Source organism: Eleginops maclovinus, chromosome 11, assembly GCF_036324505.1.
Source record: "Eleginops maclovinus isolate JMC-PN-2008 ecotype Puerto Natales chromosome 11, JC_Emac_rtc_rv5, whole genome shotgun sequence".
Taxonomy (NCBI): domain Eukaryota; kingdom Metazoa; phylum Chordata; class Actinopteri; order Perciformes; family Eleginopidae; genus Eleginops; species Eleginops maclovinus.
The window spans coordinates 6,329,338-6,355,033 of NC_086359.1; the positions used below are offsets into that span (position 1 = coordinate 6,329,338).

Below are 25,696 nucleotides of genomic sequence, written 5' to 3' on the forward strand. Positions count from 1 at the left end.
ACACTATTTATAGTACCATAATTATTCGAACAAAGCAACACACATTTGTTACAGGGTACAAATGCTTCACAGAAAGACGACGACTCTTTGGAAATACTTTATTTAGTAACGGAAGTTTTGAGCCAATGAGAAAAGATTGCCATACTCTTCCACCAATGGGAAGTTAGGATGCTCCGGCTCGCCTAGTAAGCGAAGACTTCATTGGATAAAACAAGGAAGGAGGCTACAGGGGTATAAGTGGATTTGGGGGCTTGGAGGAAAACAAGGACGCTAGTTAACGTTGTCTCGGCGTTGAAGGTATGGAATATGTTATTTAAAAGTTTACACACTGAATTTAAAAATACATAGGGTGGTTAAAAAAATCATATGTAGTATTTTAAGCTTAACAAATACCAGTTTGACAGGTAGTCACAGGCATATGATGGCAAACCAACCAACCACACTAACTAATAACTAACCAAACTAACTCGTGTAAAGACCCCGGTGTTTGACGTTTTTCCTGTCAGTGGTTAAGCTAAAAAAGATATCGGACGAAGAGCTTCTTACTTAACAGCTATATAGTCGCTTGTCTTGGTCTAACGTTGTTTCAAGCTAGCCAATGGTCATGTTTAAGGGTTAGCTTGGCTAGTTAGCATTAGCCTGTTCCAACTGGAGATGCGAGGACTTGGCTAAAGAAACATGGCCAGGAAACTAGCACAGCTTCAGTCTGACATTTTTGCCTCTTGTGACAATATATACGTTTAGTGTGGCTAAACAAACAATAGCATTTTGAATAGCTTAAAGTATTTGCTAGCAAGCAAGTCGGCTACCTCATAGTTTCTCTGTACATGTTACACGCTTAGCTTTTAAAAGGACTAACCTCACCGTCTTCATGCCTGTGCTCAGCGTACAGCAAATAGCAGAGGCAAACTATCAACTCCATCTGTTCAGTGTCACTATAAACATGCCACCTAAACGTGTTCATATCAACAGGAGCCAGACTGTTACGGAAACTTTTTACCAAATTGTAATAGAGTTTACCAGTGCCATTTAATTTCAAACATCTTAGTACTCCCTTTTATTTAGTACATCATGCCAGCTGAATTACCAGGGACATTGTTCTGCCAAGTAACACACACACAAGGCAGATATTTTTAGGTTCAATTAGCCTAGATCTCTGTGAAGCAACAAGTTAGGAATATGATGCAACTGTCACATTTCAGCTGGGGTTGGAGATCAAGAATCACCCATGCCCCCTTTTATCAATGTATGTAGGACATTTTACACCAAAATGAACTTTAATGCAAATATATTGTCGTTATCTGACTGAGAAAGTCATATGAACACAGTCTGATCGGAGCTAAACTCTGTCAAACACAAATGTTTGCTTTCAGGATTAACTTGCTGGAAAGTTTTGGTATTTACTGATCCCTTGCGCTGTCATTAAACCTATTCAGACACTTGAGCACTGTCTAAGTTTAAATCATGCTGGGCTTTTCTATTAACTTATTCATCTCAGTTGGGAAAAGAACAGCTTATAGATGTAATTACATATTTATATCTGTGTGAAATTGTAAGACAGTATAACTGTTCTGTAGTACGATGATAGATTTGTTCTCTTCTTTTGGAGATGTGAGAACACAATTTAGAAAAGTTGCATGCATGACTTACTGCATTCAAAAGGTGTCTTTCGTTATGAAAATGTATATAATTTTCCTATTAGGCAACACATCGTATGATTAAAAAAATAGTGTGCAGACAAAATTATAGTGCAGTTGTAAGACTGTTGGTATTGCTGAATAAAACCATTACTACCAGTAACATCTTTGGCTTGTTTTTCGTTTGTAAAATTGAATATTTGTTGATAGTACCATGTTGTGTATTTTTTAAGGTGTGGTTTTGGCAAGGGTATGGAGCACCCTGTGCACAGAGGGGAGACGATGCCCATCGGACTACATGACAGGTAGGCCTAATGTTTTTTTTTCTTACAATTGTGAGTATGTGTATTAATTAACTTTAACTGCGCAAAATGACTTAAAAATCCTTAGATGGATTTATGGTTGACCGTTCATTATTTACCTAACCCTAACCCTGAGTTATCAGTCCTGTTGTCGGTCGGGTTTGCAAAATGGCTTCTGTCTGTAATTGGAGGTGTTAATCGGGTAATCCATGATTAGATTGTAAGAAAGAAAATAAGTAGGCCTACCCTCAATTACCAGGGGCAAGGGCTGAGATGTACTGCTGAGAGTCTTACTGAAGTGTCACGCATGATTTGAAAGACATTACATTGTTTATGCTACATTAGTTCACCGTTTCAAAGCCTGAATGCCCTGGACATAGTGTTGGCAAATTTATCACAATTTGCCAACAGTCACGGACCAGATACGGGAGTTTAATTTGAATAACAGAAACTGTGGTTGATCACTTTATTCTTCAGCTTTCAACAGTATATGATCAGCAAATAATGCAAAGTTAAGATGACTTCCAAAATGAGATAAAATGACATGAGCCGACACATTTGGCCGAGCTTCTCATGAGTTGCCTAGAGAGGAATATCATATTGGCCGTGAGTAAGCTGTAGGAGAGTTGAGAGTAAGACAAACAGGGAAGATACAGAAACTTAGTTCGATCATGCAACCTTTGTTCTTTAATTAGTAGAGGTATTTTACATTAAAATCACCAGAAACATATTAGACTTCATTTCAGCAACGATTAAAGCATAACCAAACAAATGGCTGCCTGGAAGACATGCACTCTGTGCTATTACTACATCATTTTTTATTTTAGACTTGGTTTTCTCCAGTAAACTGTGGCTCGTGTGTTTTTGTGGTAATTACTTTGCACTAATAATCTACTAGCAGGCAAACACAAGCAAGGTGCTAGTCGAGTGAAGCATATTCTGCTTGAAAACAGTGAGTGTAGATAAAAGAGCAGAGCAGGTGACATTATTAATCTGCTTTTATGGATTATATGTCTTTTAATCTATTTCAAAACATGCTATAGGTCATGTCATATTTTTAATTCGGCCCGCAGCTTCTGTATTATTATTTGTTATTTATGGCCCGCTAGCTGGTTGACGCACAGAAAGTACGGGGAATTGACAAGCATAACAACGGCAATATAAGCCTGTAGTATTTGCATTTGCCTTTCCTGTTAAAGTTGCTGTATTTTTTTGGGGGTATTTCCTGCTTTCTTTTATTTGGGGTGGACCGCTGGTAAAACCCGTAGTGGACATTTTTCAAGTTGCCTTTTGTTTGTGGGCCTATGAACTGGATTGAATTTATGTTGGGGTTGTAACTGGACTGAACTGTACATTAGTATTTGTCAGACCTGATTCTGAACCCACTGCAAAAGGTTGGAATTGAAGGTATTCCATATAGTTTGTTCAATGTTATCCGACTCTCCGGATCTGAATGAAAGTCAGAATTGTGTGTTTAGAGTTGTTCACACAGCAGAGGCGTATATTTGGGTACATTGCCATTTGAAAAAACAAAGATAATTGTGAAAATAAAATCTGTTAAATAACAGTGTATTTGTATGTTACTTTTATCTGTAAAAAATGGACTATTGGCATCTGGCATGAAATCTGGCCCTCTTTGATAAGAGTTTTTGTGTATTTGTGAACATAATTGTGTGCAGGTGGATGAGAAACTACACCAACTGGGTGAGCAGTTATGGAAATAACAGAAATGATCAATAACTGTTATGTTTTTTGAAAGAAGCAACAACCATGGCATGAGTTCTCCCTCTGTTTTCATTATTGGTTGAGATGTATCAAACTTTTAAAGTTTTCTAGATGCAGGGATGCCTACATTACTTAGGAATGAACATCATAACACTGATAAGGTGTGGGGTTATTGCAGTGATAGTGTAGTATCTTTCTAAAGGAGTTGCGATTTTGTGAGGAGAGTAATAATAGTATCGCTGAGGATGACAGGTGTAGCTCTGAGCTCTCAGGCTTTGACAGAAGAGACCAAATTACGGCTGCCCTTGCAGTGAAGGCGAGGTCATTCTGCCATTTATAGTGTAAGCTGGGAGGGACAATAGTGGAAAGCCTAAAGGTGTAATGACACGGTTGTTATGAGGATAGAGGTGCAGGTGGATGCAACTTGTGCTTCCCCACAAAACCTCCCATGAAGTCTTTTTTTCCATGATAACTGGACTGTGCCATCTTGCACAATTGCAGTTTCAACAATCTAACAGTGATTCAGACTTTGAAATAGATCTAATAACATGAAAAATATTACTCTAACTACCAAGGACTTGGCATATGGAAATCTGTACATTTCACGTCAGGATTATCCTGACCAAAATAATTACGATGTAATCCTGACATTCATCAAAATAGGCTTAAAACATTCTGTAATCTCTTTACCTAACATTCAGCTAGAAACACATTTCTCTATTGCATCTCAAATATGACACATCTTCCCTTTTTTTGTGACAAATTATCACACAGTCTTAAATGAGGTGATCATAAATCATAAGGTGTCGCTGCATGAATAAGGAGCAGACAGAATAATAATAGGGACATTGTTGGGCTCTGTTCTTGCATGATAATTCCTCTATTTCTTTAATCAGACTCTATTTTTCATTCTACTTTGAGAGCTAGTTTGACAGCTTTTCTAATGCGAGGATATTGACGATTATTTGGATAATTAAATTTCAACACGTATGCTTTGTTGGGAATGTTTCATAGAACATCTTTTACTGTCCCAATTCAGATGAAGGCCGCTGTTACGATTCAATGCTAATTTCTTCAGCTTTTTTGGCACTTAATAATCCTGATAATGATTGCGGCCATTTCTTCTGTAGTCAGTGAATCTCATGAATTTCTTTCTTCGTGTTACTTAGCAGAAGGAGTGTATTTGCTTTGCTTTAAAATGTAAAGTGGTTCTTTTTAAATGGTGGTTGCAAGGGGGGAATTTATATGGTTAAAGCTTTAATTTGGCATCATATGAACTTGAATTATTTATAAAATTATGAATTACATCAACAAAGCTGTTCCTGAATTTCGTGTAAAATAATCCAATGTATCTCTTAAAAGTGGGAGGCAGGCATGAAAACATCTGTTTTCATTGAGATATTACTTTTTTCCCTACTTTTCTGGTTGTCATATTAGGTAGGTACATTATTTGCGTTAAATGGATAGGTGACAGGTCATCCCGGTGGCTTAGGGGCTCAACGCTTCAGTATACTTGTGTGAACCATAAGCTGCAACATCCCCTGTTCATGTCTGAAAGTGGAGCTTTGTTGCATAGTTCAGGAACAACATTTCATACCAGAAGGGCTGATCAGTTGGCCTACTGGTTAGTCCAGTGGGACCAGCTGTACGGTATAAGTTCTGACAACTGGGGCCGCTTAATATGGATATAAGCCACTGAGTATCTGCTGTTTGCATACAGTAAGTGGGAGAAGGCATCCTAAAGTTAAGTGAGGTCATTACTAGCTAATAGCGTAGCCTGTCGGATAGCCCATTTCATTTATGGGAGCACAGCGTCATACCTAATGCCTGTGATCGCACAAAACATGATTTAATAAAAATACCAGGCTTCCATAGGATCGCCCACACACTTCACAGCTTCAAACTGAAGTCTGTGAAATTGGTATTGGCACTTTTTAGCACTTTGCAATAGTCAATAACTTTTTAGGTATTTGCCATACTGTGTTGGTCCACAGTTTTACTATACATTGATCCACCAGGCCTGACTATTACTGGCTTCACCCGTGAATGCTTCAGAATAGAACTCATTTCTCAAGGAAGTTCCGATCATGTTTTCGGCAATATCAGATAATTTGCATTTGTGGCACTTCAAGTCTTTTAAATTCTAGTGTGTATGTAGTAAAAAATTATAGAAGTATTTTGCCTTTCATTTTATGCATAAGCCTAACCCTAGAATAATATGTTCCCACATTGTTTGTTTTAGGATAAAAAGCATCATTGGATAGTTTAAGACTTTTAGTATTATTGTATGAATATAATAGTTTTCTTCCTTGTACTCCATATCATCTTTTCAAAGCATGTCCAGAACTGTAATCACAACTCCCTTAACAAGGTGGCACTGTTGCTCAGCTGCTGGGCTGCTTACAAGCCCTGAAAGGCTGATGGGAAGGCTGGGCTTCACCCCCCTCCTACCATGAGGCAACCGTAAATGCAGCAGGGCAAGCAGTCGTGGTGGATGCAATCTATTGGCTTCTCTGTGCTGCCGCTAAAGTCACAACCCTGACTGTAGCCTGCACTGCCTGTTCCAGTGTACTTCTGTAGCTGCTGCTGCTGCTGCCCCTGCTGCTGCTCTCCCTCCCCCTTCAATGGTGTGGGCAGAGTGGGATGGAAGACTGCATTGGAAACCTTTTCACCGAAATGGTCTTTGCTGTTGGTATTGCTCTAGCACCATTCTGGTGACAACAACATGCCGTTAAAATGGAAAAGCGGTTCTCCTGTCAGCTGGAAATTCCCAGTGCCAGTTCTTAAGACATCCAGGTCCTCACCCCTTTCGCCTGCATACATGTGAGTAAGAGACAAGTGGGATACTCATTGTACCTTTTTGATGTCGTTTATATAGGGATAGATTTTAGATTTATTTTACTTCAAAGATATAATCGTAACAAAATGTGTGATTGGTTGTGGTTGTAATTAGGCAGAATGTAATTAAGCCGTGTTGTGTGACAGGAGGTTCTCCTTCCAGCATGCATTTTATGGTTCGCTGGCAGAATGCTTTGCTCTTGGGCAGCAGGAATCATTTTGCCGCTAGTCTGGACATGGCATGGCAAGCGCCACATCCCTGACTCCTGCTCTGTCCCTGTGGCTATGTTTATTTGGGAACGGGGACTCAGCAGCTTGGGAGGAGCCTGCCTTTGTCAGGATGTCTGGCGTGCCCTGGTTTAGAAGCTATTGTCATCTGCTACTGTTCAGGAGGGGGGGAAGGGTAGAATGGAAGTGCCTCTCGCAGCCTCTCACCATCCTCGCTCTTTACCCTTTTTCCTGAGCTCTGCTGGAATGGACAAGTGTCTTGTTTGACTTTTTGTGACCGGGCTAGGGCCTATAGAGAGTAACATCCAAAACCTTGGAATAGCAAAAAGAGGAAAACAGTTTTCATGGCAAGCTAGGCTAGCTGATATCCTGAAGGCAATTCCATTGGCTAACCAGGCTTACTTGGATGGATTTGTACGCAATTGGATTCATGCAGTGTGCAGTTATCACGCAGCTTTACTTGAAAGCTTAGCAGCTTAATTTTGGCAGTTTTACAGAAATAAGTATTTTAAACATTGCTGCATCACAGCAAGAGAAATAATCCTCAATGTAGCAGGTGATATCTGCGGCAGGGCTAACTCTAAATGTGCACAATATGTTCATTTACCGTTCATAGCCATAACCACCAAATATGTACATGTACCATATATGGTCCTAAACTTGAAGCACTAAATTCCCGTCACGTTGTATTAAGCAATTAACAAAATGACATGATGGATGCCTCTCCATTGGCATGAACGACTTGGCAATTATGTTTTAATCTTTATTTAACCAGACTATAGTTTCACACACATACACTCAAAGTATTATGTTTTGGCCTCTCAGCATCTCCACTGGAGCAGTTTGGGGGTTATGTGTCTTGCTTAAGGGCAGTTCAGGGGCAAATTTCCCCACCCATCTGTATCCAGGCAGTTTGTAGATCACAGGCAATCTTTCAGCTGTCTTACTGATCTGTTGACTCTGTAGAATATGATCTTAGGGTGATTTGCCAAACATTTCAGTCAATCATTCAGTGGAATAAATTGAGCTGATTTTTTAAATTAAAACTAAATTAATTGAAATCTAAATCTTGTCCATGAAAAATTCCGGTTAGCAGATATGCTCGCTATAATTGAGCTCCCTTGAAATAAAGTGAAACAAGGTTACACCAAAGTGGGACCACAGACGCAAACATATATTTAAACTGGTAAAGAATTGTGATTATTACAGACCTCTTTAAAGCACATATTCTTCTCTGCTCCTTTAGCGTTTTATCACTTCTATTCATCACAGCAAATGTTCATACCTGCTTCATTAATTGTAATAAATATATAAATAGTGATCAACATGCCCTGTGCTGCTCATCTGTGTGGTATACTTAGTTAATTGAAATATTGTGATACTTAAATCTTCATAATATGAGTTATTGGCAGAGTGTTTAAAAATACCTTTGAAAAGAAATGGCAGCCCCTCAAAGCACATTCAGATACTTCGTGTAGGATCAGTATTTATTTCCAACACTTGACATTGTACAAAAGCAAGAAAGGAGCATTTTCCACCAGTATGTCTTTTTTAAGGACTTGGATATTTCTCCCAAGGGAAAAAGCACAAACAAGAGGGCATCAAGTGTCCTTCAGCGGCTGCGGATGGTGCTTGCGTGTCTTCACGGGAGATGGTGTGCGCACGCTAGCTAGTGAAGCGTATACAAGCCTCGAGGCTCCACCCCCCCTCTGCCCAGTGTGGAACTGCCCCACCACACCACTTACTATTTTGAAACGTGTATATTGTAAGCTGTGTTTTGAGGCGGGCGGATATTGGGCCCCCAATTATAGGTTGCCCTGTGGTCAGGGAGAAGTCGCTCTTTATAGGCCCTTTGAGTGGTGCCTCTGTCAGTTTGGCTTAAGAGACGGTTTTAACTTGCTGTGCTGCTGGGGAAATCTTTCTATATGTATCCAGAGCAGCAGGATGATGGAAGACACATGAGAGAGAGTTTTTGGAATACCTGACCTACATGATGTGTAAAATAATAAGGATTTATTTTCACAATGTGCTTGCCTGTTTTTAAAAGCACCCTAATCTATATATAGACTGTTAAACTGCCCCTGGTGCAGCTTTCAGGCTAGCAACAGGGAATGGTTAAGGTTCACTGCCTCCACGGCCAATAGAACGATCTTCCGTTCAGTAAAGCATCACTGGGTTTATCTTTTATCCCTAAAAAAAGTCCTTGAAATGAATGCCGTCCCTCATCACACAGCGATTCGGTACCAAGCACTTAACATGTGTGACTGCTAGTAATCACCTCTGAGACGTCCTGGTGAGCCAGCTAACTCAACTGCAGCCTGTCCAGCACTTAATATTCTCCCTTTTTCTCCCCACATGGTCTTTGTCAGTCCTTGTCAACAATGCCATTAAGGAAAAATGGGATACACATGAAAATAGGAAAATTGAATCCCCTTGCCCTTCATATTTTAGCTTCAGCACTAGATCCTAAAGTGACCTTTCAGCTGCTGAAAGAACCTTCTCCTAACATGTGTCCAATCCCAAAAGGAACTAAGTCAAAGTCACCCTGTCTTTAGGAATATTTCTAGTGTTAAGACTTAAGTTAAAGCCAGTGTGACTAAATCAAATTCAATACAGAGTGTACAGAAATATAAAGGGACGCTTTGAAAGTTTAACAGCTATTTGCGAATGTAGAGTCTTCACATGTCTCATGCGGCTGTTAAATCCTTCTGCTGAATCCCCTGCACTGTTCTTATATATGTTTTTAGTCTCCAAGGTACAGTGCCCATTAGTTTACATTCTTTGAAACGTCCTTACCAACCTGCATTAATTCGATCAGCTAAAAGGATCATCTGATAATGGGAGAATAGTTGATTTGACAGCTGACATCAAACTGAATAAGAGCTGGGTTTGTGCTGGTGTGTTCTTTCCTTTCCTCACTGACTTCCTCTGACAAGAAAGACATGTTTTATGTTTAAAAATACATAAAACTGTGGCGTTATACTCATGGGTGTCACCGGATATATCACAATGTGATTTATGTGTTAATTGGGAGGGTATGCCGGCAGAGATGTTAAAACTACAAAGCTTCTCTTAGCCAACATACGGAATGATTGTACTGCAGTAATTCACATTTTCACTCATTAATTTTAGATAACAGCTCATTCTTAACGGAGAGGCACACATACGCTGTCTGAATGTACAGGATGTGTTTCTTTAAGGGCTGTTGTCAGATCCGATTGATGTTTTGTTGGTTGCGTTTGTCTTGTTATCTCCGGAAGGCGTAATCCTGGTCGGGGATTATGTGTTGGCGTGTGTGTCAAGTGTGTGTGCGTGCATGTATCCGCAGCTAACCTTGAATACTGCTGGACTCATCAGCCTTTGTATTATTTGTCCACATTTCTGACTTGGCTCTCAAGGACCTCTCTTGGTTTCAAACGTTCAACATTTTAGAAAAACCCATTTTATTGACCGTGAATGCCTTGGCTTCTCATTACTGGCCGTAAATGTTCAAAAAGGGATTTCTAGTTACTACTTTTTTGATGCGTACACCTCACACACAACTTATCAATTATGAAGCTGCGTCACAGGTGTAATGACCGACTAGTCTAATTTGTTCACAATATGTGTGCAAATGCTCTGTTGATGCTAAATAATACACTTCTATTCTATTGTATCTTGTCTTGCTGCATACTTTTGTCTTTTATGTATTAGAAATATCTTTATTTTCTTACTTCTTTGCGGCGTCAGATTTACTGTAAAATGATGTACAGTCATCCCTCATTGTCTAGGGTAAAATGAATCAGGTATACACTCAAATATCCAAAATGCTCTAGGCACGGAAAGTCTAGCTGCTCCATTGCTGAACGACGCATTGTGGACAAGATAGAACTGGTAAAGACGTCAGTGTTGCATGAATGTTGACCTCACGTTACACAACTCATGCCAAATTGTGGCTTGAATTCAATCAAACATTCCAACAGTGTTCCTGCGTACAGACAGGTCCCTGTTCTCCTGAGCGCGGCTTACTATTCCTTAAATGTGTTTACCTTGATGTGAGGTAGACAATCATTCGGTGTGCCACATCAGCTACACCGGCGCCTCTGCTCTGAAATGAAGACGGTCTAAGTGTCGGCTTTACAAATGCCAGGCTAGACAGACACTTGATTATATGATCATTGTTTCTAAAACATTTTAAATGAACTTGCTTCTGAAGTGAAACATCTCCAATTGTGTTTTAGTCATGGTTGTGTGTCCCAATCCGTGTCATCTTGCTGGAAAATGATCCACAATTGAGCATTGTGGTGGACCTTTTTAATTTTCCTGCCTTTTATTTGAAACGCACATAAAGTTCTTGCTGACTTGAAGCCATTTTGTACAAAAAGCCAGATCCACACAGGGACGGACAGGGATCATTTATTTTCATTGAAAGGCCAGAGGGGAGGCTCAGGAGGTCTGGCTGGCAGAGCATCAAGTGAGTTCAGTCGGGCTAGACTGTCATGCCTGTGCTCATCTCACTCACTCACTCACTCACTCACTCACTCACTCACTCACTCACTCACTCACTCACTCACTCACTCACTCACTCACTCACTCACTCACTCACTCACTCACTCACTCACTCACTCACTCACTCACTCACTCACTCACTCAGAAAAGATGCTTCTGAGAGGCTTAACCCAACTGAATTAATAATCTTACCTTGGCCAAAATACCGTTTTAATTGCAGGTTTAAAGACTAGTTTGTAAGAATCTGCATTCAGTCTGCAGCATTGGATACCTATCTAAGTAGATAATACTAAATTACTAAAGCCACACTGGACCCTATCAGCGGGTCAGTTCAAAAACAACCTTACTCTTTGCCAGTTCAAGTCCAAACCACCCCACATTTTTCTCTAATCTTTATCTCTACATGTGTGGCAGCCATTTCAGTGTCTGTGGAATTCCAACAGAGAGAAACATTGTCAGTAGTTTATAGAATACATTAGATATATAGATATATATATATAAAAAAAGTAACTCAAAGTCATACCTATAAATAATAAAACCAGAGAAAATGATAATGCTGAAATGGTCTCTTAATTTTTCCCACGGCTGTATATACATTGTTTCTTCTGCTCGTCCCCATCGTCAAAATATCGATACTGCTGACCTGCTGTGTATGATTGTGAAAGGGTTGGCAATTTATCGCCCATCCCTGTTTGGATGGTGACAGTTTAAGCCCATTTGTATGCAAAGCGGGGCCTCTTTTTTTCATTTGAGTCGAGGCGAAAATATGCTGACACGTCTTATTCCCCGTTGACACGTCTCTGGCCTTTTTGTTTAGTCACTGGTTTCAGTGCTTGGGTTCACATCCCCCTGCAGTTGTCCCTTGCTGAATAATTTCACATATCTGAAGTGACTTTTCACTCCAGTGGATCTTGATGATGTTTCCAAATAAAGAAAGGCAAACTTTCTTCAAAAATTAATATTATTCTGACTGTAGTTGTCCTTTTCCATTAGCACACGCTCAGCTGGGTCGTGTTCCTCCGTACAGCATCTTTCAGGATGATTAAGCATTCGCTACATGTTGACAGATTGTCCGCTCCACCCACTCGTTGTGAAGCTCCTTCGGCTTAACCTCTTATGGTGCTGCAGCTTTTGAAATTGTTTTTTAAACTTCATTTTAGGTACTCAAAAATTCCCCGGCGTTGACCTTAAAGTGCCTTTTGATTATAAAGTGTAATTACAAAGTCATTACAGCGCACAGGCTGCTGGGATGATTAGCGTGATTGGAGCAATTATCTGGAGATGGTGTATGGATAGTTTGTCCTGGACAGAATTAACCTCCAATAACTTTTGGAACAACAGTTGATTTAATGCCTAACATATGAGAGGAGAGTTTTGTTTAGCATTAAGCAGTTTTAAATTGCCGTATTGATGAAGCATTCTCTCTTAAATACTGTACTCTATTGAACTCTTGTTTAAAACATTATTTGTCCCTTTATTTAAATCTGCATTTCAATGATAATCTATTTTTAAATCCGACTTCCATGTGAGATTACCAGCATTTAAAAGAGAGAATCGTACATTACAACTGTCCTTTCATCTGGTTAAGCCAGAGCAATGGTTGGGGGCATGGCAAACATTTGGCAGCCACATGTCGCCCAGCACACAGAATCTATTAATGGATACAAAAAAATACTGATTTAATTCATTATAATGACGAATATTATTCTCATTTTGATATTGTAATCCATCCGTCTGACCCGTTATAGATGCACCAAAGTCTGTTTGATGGAATAGAAGTCTACCTCCTTTTCTCTGCCCAGATGCTTCTCTGTGTGGTGCTGGGGAAAAGGAAAGATGAGCTTCACCCTAAACTGTGAAATGTTTTTCCTCTTACATAAGTCTTCAGTGTAGTTGAAGAGAGAAAGTGTGGCGCTGAATTCAACCGTGCGTATAAGAAAAGCCAACAACTCATCGGATAATCATGAGGCCAGTCCCATGCTGTACCTGGATGTCTTTTAGTTTGATGTAATGTCTTTTTTGAAATAACATCCATGGACAACCTCAGCAGCATTAGAAATAGGTGAAACCATACTGAAGATTGCATAAGGCAAGGCAATAATTCCTATGCTACCAAACAACATCAGGTGAGCTTTACACAACACACAAACAATGAGACACAGACGCTAAACAAACACGTTATAGAATTAGGTGAGTACTAAGTAAATAAAAGTGAGTGTGTGTGTGTGTGTGTGTGTGTGTGTGTGTGTGTGTGTGTGTGTGTGTGTGTGTGTGTGTGTGTGTGTGTGTGTGTGTGTGTGTGTGTGTGTGTGTGTGTGTGTGTGTGTGTGTGTGTGTGTGTGTGTGTGTGTGTGTGTGTGTGTGTGTGTGTGTGTGTGTGTGTGTGTGTGTGTGTGTGTGTGTGTGTGTGTGTGTGTGTGTGTGTGTGTGTGTGTGTGTGTGTGTGTGTGTGTGTGTGTGTGTGTGTGTGTGTCTTGCCACTCTGCCAATTTTACTGCTGCCTCATTGTCTTTCCTTGCTCTCAGGCTCTTCCTGTGTTCCTGTTAAAACAATATGTCATACGAGTTCACGGTAGCTGAAAGCAACTTCAAAATGGACTGAATGTTTCTTTAAAAGTCTTTGTATTGCAGTTTGTACACAACATATTCCAAGAGTAACGGGCTGCAATACATTTTCACAAGACGTACGTGCATATTATGTGATTTCTGACTGTGTGTGTTTTGGATTGTTCTTCCCGTCTCCTGAGAGTAAGCAGTCATTTTGAAACGGGGCCCAGGAACTGACACAATGAAGACTCAGTATTCCTGCACATCTTGTTACTTTTAAATGACCTGGGATACACCTTCTCTGGTATCACAGTACTGTAAATACATTTACACCGTGCTCTCTTTCTCCTCTCGCTGAGGCATGTGTTAGAAAAACAGAGAACAACCAAACACACTTCTAAGGCAAATTCAGTTCTTAAGTATGTTGCTCCAAGAACCATGACATATTTGAGATGTTTAGCACCTGAAAAAGATTAGATTAACAACGTTTCTGTCAATGCATGGCCAAGCATGACGAGGCAGCCAAGCTATATAAACATTAATCTTTTAAGACCCTCAGCTGTCACCCGGAGGGGAAATCAAGTTGACTTCAGCTTCCTGATCTCTCGATGGTGGAAGGATGTTTTTTTTAAAGCGTTTTGCTGACATGAAAGGACTGGTTAGACTGCCGCCCTCGCTTCTTCATTATTTCTTCTTCAATCCATCAACGTCCTCCTCTGCTTATTAATAATTATTGTCTTTCTCCCAGCTCGGCCCTAAATCTTAATAGGTGAAAATAAAGAAGCTGTGCTGCTCCTGCAGATCCACCATGGCATTCATTTTATTCGTCCTTTCCGTTGAAATTACAAATGTGTTTTTAATGGCTGAAAGAAAAATCAATAACATTGAGAAGAACTGGTCTATGGGGCACGGATGGGAGATTGCTGCACTTTAAAGGTGCCATAGAATGGAAAACTGTATTTACCTTGGCATAGTTGAATTGAACTGACATACCGTGAACCTCAAACACCATTGTCTCCTCCTTAAGGTGCAAATCATGAATATGCATATCACAGCGGTAAAACGGGCGAATTACAACAATCCCTGTGTGTTACGTCACACACGGTAGTCCAGCCCCAACATTGGCATACACCAGCTGCTGGAAACACTAACGCTAACACTCACCACTCCGTAACGTTGCTCTCCAATCTCCAACCAACTGGCTGTTCTTCAAATTCCTCGGTTTCCTCCTCCGATAAAGGCTCAAACATGTAAGGTTGGATGCCAATAGCCTCCATGGTTCATCTCTCACAGTTTCCCGAACTTCACTTACTTCTGTGGGCTCTGAGGCAGCCACGGATTGCTCCTTGTAAACCAGCCAATCAGAGCAGAGCTCGTCATAATTATTTAAATGAGCCCCAAATAAAGCCATTCAGCTTGTTCCCTTCTAGGACCAAATCATAGGGTTATAAGTGGGCCTGTAAAACCGCATCTGGACATTATTTGGATCAACCAAAATTATACACCTTCTTTGTAGACATCAGAGAACAATTTAAAATAGATAGATGATAGATGAATTCTATGGCACCTTTTAAAGTAATCACAGGTTTTGCTTGTTCCCGTATCTAAAGAATCTGCCATGATATGTTCAAGATGGAACCTAAAGGGGCCGTATAATGCTTCTTGGGGTTTGCCCTTTACTGTAGTGTGTTTTTCTATAGGTTTTTGCACATATTAATGGTCTGCAAAGGTGAAAATCCTAATATTCCAGCCGTCGTATATAGCTCAGTGGGTAGAGCAGGCGGCCATATACTGGGGCTTGATTCCCATGCGGTCGACCCAGGTTCGAATCCGGCCTGAGTCCCTTCTGTCTCCCTGTTTCTGAACTGCACTATACTAAAGGCACAGGTTGCCCCAAAAATTCTTTAAAAAAATCCTAACATTCCCTCTAGAGGGAGTTTCCCCCCCCCCCACCTCCCTTCCTGAAACGCCTCCATTAGACTCCTTTGTTTACTTCTGTAACATAGTGACGTCACTCTGTACCACAGTAGCACTTCTATTGGCTAGCGCTCCAAAGCGTTGTTCATAACAGGCTAAGGGGCGGGACATCTCTTAGATGTTGACCAATCACAACAGAGCAGATTGGGCTCTGGTTTCAGACAGAGGGTGAAAAGAGGGGCTGCAGCACAGGCTGTATGAGAAAAGTAAAGTGCTTTCTGGACATCAAAGCAGGTAAACATTTCCCAGTAGACACAAAATACAAACATGAACCTGAAAATGAGCATCATATGTCCTCTCTAAACCAAAGCCAAAGTGAGGATTCTTCTCTGATTTAACTGGTACTATGAATGTGCCAACTATCTAAAATATGATGTGTAGAAGCATAAGATCAAGTTACTTTTTTATTAAACCCAAGAATCAAAGGCTTTTATCTTTACCCTCCATCATTTTAATCCCCCCTTCTTTAAAGCTTTGTTCTGATACAACCGTATAGCTTCTTAGCGATAAGCATTATGTATCTTTGATGTGGGGTTTTATGCTCATTTTATCCTCATTTTGTAGAAAGTGAACAGTGTACCGGATTATACCGGGAGGTCAGCTCAACAGAACAAACTCTTTTAAACGTTTTAAGTCCTCATGAGTTTTGATGTCACTGTTTTTTTATATGAAGGGTTGACCTTGATTTTCTAAATAACTTTCAGGTTAAAATACCTGAAAGGAAACCCATAATTGGCCCCAGTAATAGGTATTCGACAGGCTAATAGACTGTGAAATATTCTGTTATGTTCAATAAATTATTTCTGCATTGGTTAGTGCTGAGCTGCATTAATGCTTTAACTCCTTACCATTTTAAAACACCTACAAATGCAGCTTAACACGGTCTTTGGGAAGAGCAGGACTTTTATGTGGGATGCTGTAGCTGTTGTCTTCTGTGTTTCGTTCCGGCAGCCACCAACACTCCTTTGTGGTTTGGACATCCCACTCTCTCCTCGGTGCCTGTCCGACTTACCACCTGACGGGGTAAATTGTGCCAGTACATTGCCTGTGCTGTGTGTCCGTGTGATTGTGACCACTGTGTAAGCCGGTGATGTTCAATGATTCCTGCTTGACATGGTCCATGATCATCTCCTACTCCTTGTAAAACCTAGCTGATTACCAATCCCATCCTCTCGTCGTCATTTTAAAATGTAGTTGACCTTATTAAGCATGTGTGGCCTAGATCCTAGCTGTTTCCTTGCCTCTCGTAGAGCTAGCTTCATGTCTTTGTGCTTATGCCGCCTCTGTGGTTGATGTAGTGGTCTTCCTTCCTGCTTCAGTTGTTGTGCAGCATGTGAAGGGAATGACACAGTTTCTTTCTCTTAATGTTTATCACATACCCGTTGGCCATAAAGTCTCTATAACTCTTCAAAAGAGACCAAAGTTGACTTAGCCGCCGCTGAAGTCTTTCTGATGTGTTCAAATGCAAAATGTGAGGTGACACAAAACGTTTGATCAGTCAGCCTCTGTCGGCTTTGGAGAATCTGAGCCCTGAAGTGAAGCATTTAGGTAGAAAAACTATCAGTCTGACAGAACTTTTGCACAGACACACATAATTCTGAAAGTATTTCTCGAGTCTTTCTGGATATAATGACTTTATTTAACATAAAATCTCATCAGAGTGGTAAATCGTGAGGGAAAAGGATCGTGCAGACTTCTATCGCAGATTCATATTATTAGTCGCATTTTGATCATGATTCATGTCAAAATCTTCAAATGAACATTACCAACATTGTTTCAACAACAATAAAATACAAGACAGGCAGAGCTGTCTCAGAAGTACTAACCTTGATACAAGACTACTGGTGATAATGGACCTGCATTAAACATGCTGTTGCATAAAGACTTGTCTGTATTTATGCAAAACGACAGTGACCGTTGAAGAAGCTTTTGCAATGCATTTTAGATTATTGTTTTCAGTCGATTTAAATACGTTTTGCATCTCAGCCTAAAACTGCCACACAAAGGAACAAATTCACTTCAGAAAAATCCCATCTTTGAGCATCTGAAAGCTATGTTTTATTTAGAGATGTTTAATAAAGTTCCCTTAAAGCCCAGAGGATATTACTTACAAATGATAAAACCGCTCTGCCAACTACAAAAAACTCAAGTGTACATCCACACAGAGACTTCACAATTGCTTCATTATATAAATAGTCCTTCCAGAAAAACATTACACTTATACATCTGACGAGCACGGTCTGCTCATGGGCCTGTTTGTAGACGGGAACTCTCTGTTGTGATCCAGACGCTTTTGTAAAGGAATATTTTAACAAAACCAGGCCGAAATACATCTGGAAACGAGGTCTTTTTTCAAAGTGCCACATTCAATGACTATTCTGTCATCTATATATTGCAGTGAGAATACTTTCTGTATTTTATTCTGATGTAAATAGAAGACCTTCAAGTGTTTTGATATACAGATTTTGTTGGTCAAAGTTTTTCTTTCTAAAGCAGAGCACATTAAGGCACTTTTTTTAAGTTCCTTTTGTTGTTACACTACCTTTTATCATCCGGCAAAAAAATACCAACCTGCTTTGACTCAAGTACTGTCTCCTTTTATAGAAATGCTGGTCAGAGGCTGTGGTATAGTCCTTTTTCTATTTTAAATCAAATAAGATTTGTTATTTCATGGCCAGCCGTTTATTTATTTTTATTGTTATAGATCAGGGGTGTCCAAACTACGGCCCGGGGGCCATTTCAAATTGGCCCTCAGCTAATTCAAAAGGATAATGTCATATGGCCCACAACTGAAACTTGTGCTTGTCTTATATTGTACTTAAATTAAGTCAAGCACAAGACGATATGTAAACGTCTATAACACCGTTTTCATGAGTTCATGAGCCCACTTTTCAAATAAATTCAGTCAATTAACGTTGAAAACATTTTCTAACACATTTCTAAGTTGATAAAAAAAACCAATAACTGATTTACATAACAAGCTTGATATATACCCTTCATATTTCCCCTTATTATAAGCACTCTGAGCGAGCCCTACGGAGAGCTGTGGTGTAGGCTGTTTTTTTCCTAAAGCATATTCAAGTATCAAACATAACTTACCTACACTTGGTTGATTTTGCTAACGTATAACCTAACTTATGAGGCAATTTACTTCACCTCTAGTAAGGGGTCCAGACCTTCGTTTATTTTTCTGTATTTGACCCTCTGTGAAAAAAGTTGGGACACCCCTGTTATAGATGAAGCAATGTCCCTTTCAAAAGATCGAAACAGGAGCATCCAGGTCAAAGCATTGCAATCAACACTGTTTGCTTATGATGTAAGAGTCGTGGCGTGTAGACTTTTCATTTCCCTTTTTTTTTTACCCCAAGTGAGCTTCATTCTCTAATGTCAGTTTTGTCAGCGCGAAATGTTTTCATATCCCGGGAGAATTTCCCGTGAGTCACACTAGCTTTCCACATCAACTCTCTGTGGACCAGTTAAGGTCTTTACATTACATTTTAGTTAAGAGTGCCTCAGAGCACAGAAGTATCCTAAGAAACATACCGTACGGATGATATAAACGCTGATAAATCAAATTCTCACTGAGCACCTTCATTATTAGTAGTGTAGAGTCGCTGCATTTAAAATCAACCTAACTTTCATTCCCTTCAATCATCATTAGCGGAGTTTTGTCTCTTGAGAATAATGTCTTGTGCTTTTTAATTTTAGTCACAGCTTTCCTGAAAATTAACGATCCTTCCAATGCTCTGCAGCCTATTTCAAAATAGTTTCATTTGATTTCTTGTCCTCATTTAACTCCTACAGAAGATGCATCACTTAGCTGTGTGCTTTATTGAAGACCCATAAGTGTCCTGCCTGAGTCAAAACACTGAGAGACATATTATGGTCTATTTATCAATAAGCCTCTACAATATTCAAGCTTTAAAGCACTACCAAAATACCCAGCATGAGAAAATGTAAAGCTGTGGTGCAAACAGAGAGGTGAACATTCAAACAAGCTTATCTTTTGCCAGTTCAGGCTCTTCAGACTATATTTGCTATTTATATTTTTTTAGCAACTATTAATCCGTAATAATCTTCAATGGAAAATTGTTAATTGAACTGTGTGCTCAGAATAAAACACTGACACACACTAACTTCTCTTAATCAAGAAATTAGCCAATCACCTTCGACCGGGGCATCTTTAATCTCAAGATGCTCTGGCCAGTTGTTGCCGTATCTATCTTTGGACCAAATTCTTTAATGGAACGACCGACATTCTCCACCCCCAGCCCCTGTTATACCCGGCACGTATGCTGTAGCTGGATTGTAGTCGCTCCAAATAAAACATTACACCCAGGATTTGAAAAGACATTTTTATTGTACAGAAATAAATGAGTTTGTATGTTTTTTTACTCCTTCGGCTTAGAAGTGATTTATTCACATGCATATTGGTGCAACTTAACCGCTGATATGTGGCGGTTACCGTAGTTTTATTGGGTGCCGTGGGTATTGCACATCTCACAACCTACTCTTGTGAGTTATAAATGATCATGAAGATGACACCGCTGTGGCGGTGGTGGCGAAGTCCATAGGGGCTTGGCCTGGGAACTGGAAGGTCACCAGTTCAAGTCCCCGAAAGACCAAGTGGTGTCCCTGAGCAAGACACTGGTTACCTACACTGCTCCCCGGGCGCCGTACATAATGGCAGCCCACTGCTCCTAACACTAGGATGGGTCAAATGCAGAGACCGCATTTCGTTGTCCTAGTACTTGTACTCTGTGCAATGACAATAAAGTTGAATCTTCATCTTCGACAAGAGTCACATTCATTGCTGAATCTATGGAGAAAAACGATTCACAGCGATCCATTTCCTCCTGAGCTCCTGTTTTCAAGACGTTACATTACCGCAGGGAATCGCTTAGATGCTATGAACATGTCTTATTCTTCTGTGAAGAGAACTTGGTGGAGCCGGAGATGAGGGAAGGACGTTTTCTCACCCTGCTGTGATATTTCTTGCTGGTCCAGGCTTGCAGATCTGCATCTTTTAGTGACCATTTGTCTTACTAATAATTAGACTTCCACCACCCTATATGTCCTAAAGTAGTGTCCCTTTAGAAACGTTCATGTCCTACTTACCACAAGCTAAAATAAGATGCATCCACGTGCTTGTGCTGCCCTTTTTTGAAGTATAAACGTGTCATTTTTTCCCCCTAACAGATCCCTCGTGGAGGACGACGACGCTCACATGAAAGTTGCTCTGGGCTATGGTGATATGGGCATCTCTGCTCACCTTCAGGCATCAAAGACTGGAAACACGCGATTTTTCACAAGCAACACACACAGCTCAGTGGTTCTTCAGGTGAGAGTTCAGACATGTAGCGACAAGAACGTTAACCTCAAATATCTTCACAGTTTAATCATGATGTTCCAGTTTGTCCCATTGTTCCTTCAGAGATCCTGTGAGCAGTGATGAATTATATCAGGCGTTTTTAAGGTTCTTGTAGAAATTACTATAGCAGCCGTTAGAAGTTTTTCTGGGATTTAATGTTTTCCATTTGAATAAAAAAGCACAAGATCAGGAAGTCAATAAAAACCCGGTGTTCAGGTAAGTGCTTGTGTTTAGAGAAGAAACCTCTTCGGTTTACAGCCTCAGGTACGCAGCAGCAAAACAATTAAGCAGTGGATACAAAATGTGATTCTCCAAAGAACCACTGCAGCATGTAAATGAACAGTGCAGCCATTTAGGTCGATATTATCCTGATCGATTTCCGGATGGGGGTTGTTGTTTTAAATTAGCAATGCGCAATAATGGATTTTTGGCCGATAGATTTCCAATATGCCTATATTTTCCAACATATTTTGGCCAAATGGCAATATACAAACATGCTTTGGAAACATTTTTTTGTGTTCCATGCCAATATTTAAATGTAATGTCTGCCAATATCGATCCGTGCCGCTATCTTCTGGAATCCCTTCACTACCAACAATTTCCCTAAAGAGACTGAAGAAAGCAGTGCAGTAATCTGTATAGCTTAAGTTTGATGAAGTCCCTAGCTTGCTGCTTTGCCTACAAGGACAATATACTGTAGCTCCAAACGTATAATTCTGATCCAGTTACGTGCAAGACAGTCAATAAAACAAGCAGGCCACATTCAGTCAGACAGCTGAAGTAGACCAGAGTGGCGTCACAAACCATTTCAGTTCCACGGTCTCCTGCTCGACCTGCTGTGGCCCTCTGCTTAGTTCAGGTCCCTCAGCTTGTCTCGGTTACCCTGATGCATCACATTCTCCTTCCTCCTCTTCTCTTAGGGATTCGACCAGCTGAGGATAGAGGGTTTACTATGTGACGTCACGCTGGTGGCTGGGGACGGCGATGAAGCTTTCCCTGTACACCGCGCCATGATGGCCTCCTCCTCCGACTATTTCAAAGCCATGTTCACAGGTGGGTCTGCAGGGCCTGTTCCACTCCGGCTTCTCCTTTCTCTTTTTTATAGTTTTGTTTACTCGAATTTTCCGGCTAACAACAAAAACACTGTTCTGCTTCAATGTCTATTTCAAGCCAAGTATATAAACATATGTAAATATATTTACATATGTATATATATTTACATACAGGGAGATCTAGTGGTGGTACTAACAAATATTAGTGTAAAAAAGACTAATAATAATAATAACAACTAAAAAACTTAGAAGTAACAGAAATAGAAAAAATGCAATAAAGAGACATTGATATACTGATATCAAATAAAGTTAAGAAGGAATTAATTAAAAATAAATATAAATAAGTTCCTGAAAACAACAGGGCACTTTACTGACGCCATTTATGTTGCATTGGATCTGCTCCTTGTTGCTATGGAGCATACATGTGATTGTTTTATAGATATTTTTTTGTATTATACAATAAAGCATTTTTTATTCATAAACACATCCGTGCTATAACACACTCACTGTCATTTCCCCCCCTGAGACATCTCTGAAATTGACCTTGTGCACACATCCCTACAGCTCCATGTTATAAAACCAACCTCCCATTGTGATGCATTCGTGTTCATGGTCATTCTTAGTTGTGTAAGGACCTTAAATGACAATTATCTCGGCACACTGGATGCAGAGGTTGAAGAGCCTGGAGTGCAGGATAGAGGCAGATAAACTGTCGTGTATAGAAAGGAGACTTTTGGATTAAAAAGACAATTTAACCGAATCGTATGAGCTAAGTAAACCTAACGACGGATCTTCTTAGAGGAAAGTAACCTCACTGCTTTAATTGGAGCTTCTATCAACCCGTAGCCTATTTAAATTAAGGTTTTTATTTGTCATGACTCAATCTTTGATTTGTAATTTAACCCCTTCGTCATTTGCATTACACGGTGTATATAATGAGCTATGAAAAGGAATTTAATATGTTTATAGTCAGCAGAGTTTCTTTGTCCATATTGGAAGTAAGATCAGAGTTTGGCAAGTATCTATTAAAGTTGAAGAAAGTTCTGCAATGAGAACAGAAGAAGAGCTTGTTACGAGTCAGAGGAAACTGACTTTGGGATATCTCATTAGTGATGAGGGAGCTGTGTGAGCACAGATGCTGAGCAATGGGATTCTCCCCGAGACCTTCAGTACTCTCTCTGAACACGAGTCCTTTGACACTTGACACACAAGGACAAATGCATCTGAAACGAAATGAGGATTGTTTTTAATTGAATGTGTTCAGAAGCTTTTTTGTAAGCTTATTATCCACTCTTTCCTGATGCAGGTGGAATGAAAGAGCAGGATTTAATGTGCATAAAGCTGCACGGCGTTAACCGAATAGGCCTGAAGAAGATCATCGACTTCATCTACACGGCCAAGTTGGCGCTCAACATGGAGAATCTGCAAGACACACTCGAGGCGGCGAGTTTCTTACAAATCCTCCCTGTGCTGGACTTCTGCAAGGTTTTTCTTATATCTGGGGTAAGGAAGCAGACTCCACATCTTTCCTCTGCTGTTCCCCGGGCTGTTAAACAAGTTGTTTTTAATTAGTGTATTATAATTGCTGCAAGAGTGTCTTTTCAGTGCGCCTATTGAACTAACTTGATCATTCTTCTTCATGAGAAAGTCACCAGGTAGAACTATAAAACTGTTCTAATTTAAAATGGGTTTGTCTTATTTTAAATACTCTAAAAATGATCCTGGGACGTAATTCGTTTGAATGCAAATAAGGGTTACAACTGAAGAATGCATTGATTGAATTCCTGGAGCCCATATTGACATCTTCATATTGCTTATGTCTCTTGCCAACAGTTGGGGGGGGGGGGGGGGGACTAAAAGCTATTAACATAGTAAAGCAGCAAATTCTCTTGTGGGCTATTTATGTAATCTATCTTTATAAGTGCAAACCTTATTTCAATTTGGCTCTGATTGCAGCATCCCTAAATGCTAAATCACTGATATTTTGTAATTTAGAAATCATCCTGTTTAAGGGCCTGAGTTTCTCTAGAAGATGCAGTCATTAGTTCCAGCTCTCCAAGATCTGTATTTCTTCCTCCCTGCAGGTTTCTCTTGACAACTGTGTGGAGGTGGGGCGCATCGCCAACACGTATAACCTCACCGAGGTGGACAAATATGTCAACAACTTCATCCTGAAGAACTTCCCCTCACTGCTGGGCACGGGAGAGTTTGTTAAGCTGCCATTTGAACGGTTGGCTTTTGTACTGTCCAGCAACAGCTTGAAACACTGCACAGAGTTGGACTTGTTCAAAGCCGCGTGCCGCTGGCTACGCTACGAAGACGTTCGTATGGACTTTGCCGCTAAGCTCATGAAGAACATCCGCTTTCCTCTCATGAACCCACAAGAACTCATCAATCACGTGCAGACAGTGGACTTTATGCGCACGGACAATACATGTGTCAACCTTCTCCTGGAGGCTAGCAACTACCAAATGATGCCCTACATGCAGCCGGTGATGCAGTCAGAACGGACAGCTATCCGCTCGGACAGCGCCCACCTGGTCACCCTGGGCGGTGTCCTGCGCCAGCAGCTAGTTGTGAGTAAGGAGCTGCGGCTCTTTGACGAGAAGGCTCACGAGTGGAAGGCGCTGGCACCCATGGACGCACCCCGCTACCAACACGGCATTGCAGTCATCGGCAACTTTCTCTACGTGGTGGGCGGCCAAAGCAACTACGACACCAAAGGCAAGACGGCAGTGGACACCGTGTTCCGGTACGACCCCCGCTACAACAAGTGGATGCAGGTGGCTTGCCTTAATGAGAAGCGAACCTTCTTCCACCTCAGCGCACTCAAGGGACACCTCTACGCCGTCGGTGGACGGAACGCTGCCGGGGAGCTCGGTGAGTTTATTGCACTGCTTTATATTTCCTTTACTTTGTGAGATTAAACACTTGTATATCAAGGAGCTCCGAGTGAAAGGAGTTAAACACACTGCAGGCGTACCAGCGCTGGTGATCAAGGGCCCGCACATCATTTGCTGTTTGAACATGTCGTGTGCATAATCTCTGTGTAATTTAGTACACTTTAGAGGACGTGCACATTATCAACTCCTTTGCAATCTTCTGTAATCAAACACAGAAGCACGTGCAAAATCCTATAATAATAATAGGTTACATTTGAGCCTGTAGTATGATCTGGTGTTCTTGGGTTTCATTATTCTCTAGTTATTATATCCTTTTAATCGTTAAGCTTTATCCATTCAAACACATCAAAGTTTGAGCCTAGACCCTTAGGTTTTCCAGCAGATTTGAACCCTTTACTTATACAGGTTCAACACTTAAAATTAAGTTACTCATATCTTCTGTCAGATAATCTTGAGTCAGGTTTTTATTGTTGAACAACATTTCCCCCCTTTCAGTAGAACCATTTCAGTAAAGTGATGTGTGTATATATCTGTTCATTGTCGTCTGGTTGCTGAGTAACAGATCAGGAATCTCTGCAGCCGTTAGCTGGACCACAGCGAGGTGCCACCCAGTACTTAAACGGAGCTCT

At 40.5% G+C, this 25,696-nt stretch overlaps 1 protein-coding gene across 3 annotated transcripts in view; it reads left to right on the plus strand.

Annotated features, from left to right (window-relative positions):
* Window positions 1–209: 209 nt before the first annotated feature.
* klhl13 (kelch-like family member 13) overlaps window positions 210–25,696 on the plus strand; it is a 34,858-nt gene continuing 9,371 nt past the window's right edge. The window contains exons 1-7 of one of the 3 annotated variants that reach the window (XM_063896034.1): window positions 210–297; window positions 1,871–1,942; window positions 16,693–16,764; window positions 20,941–21,082; window positions 22,033–22,165; window positions 23,471–23,667; window positions 24,249–25,044. In XM_063896034.1, the coding sequence (XP_063752104.1) occupies window positions 1,890–1,942; window positions 16,693–16,764; window positions 20,941–21,082; window positions 22,033–22,165; window positions 23,471–23,667; window positions 24,249–25,044 (1,393 nt within the window). In that variant the 5' untranslated portion in view covers window positions 210–297; window positions 1,871–1,889. Of the gene's footprint in view, window positions 298–1,870; window positions 1,943–6,180; window positions 6,488–16,692; window positions 16,765–20,940; window positions 21,083–22,032; window positions 22,166–23,470; window positions 23,668–24,248; window positions 25,045–25,696 lie in introns of those variants that run through there. The other 2 variants (XM_063896036.1, XM_063896035.1) reach the window with 2 other exon arrangements.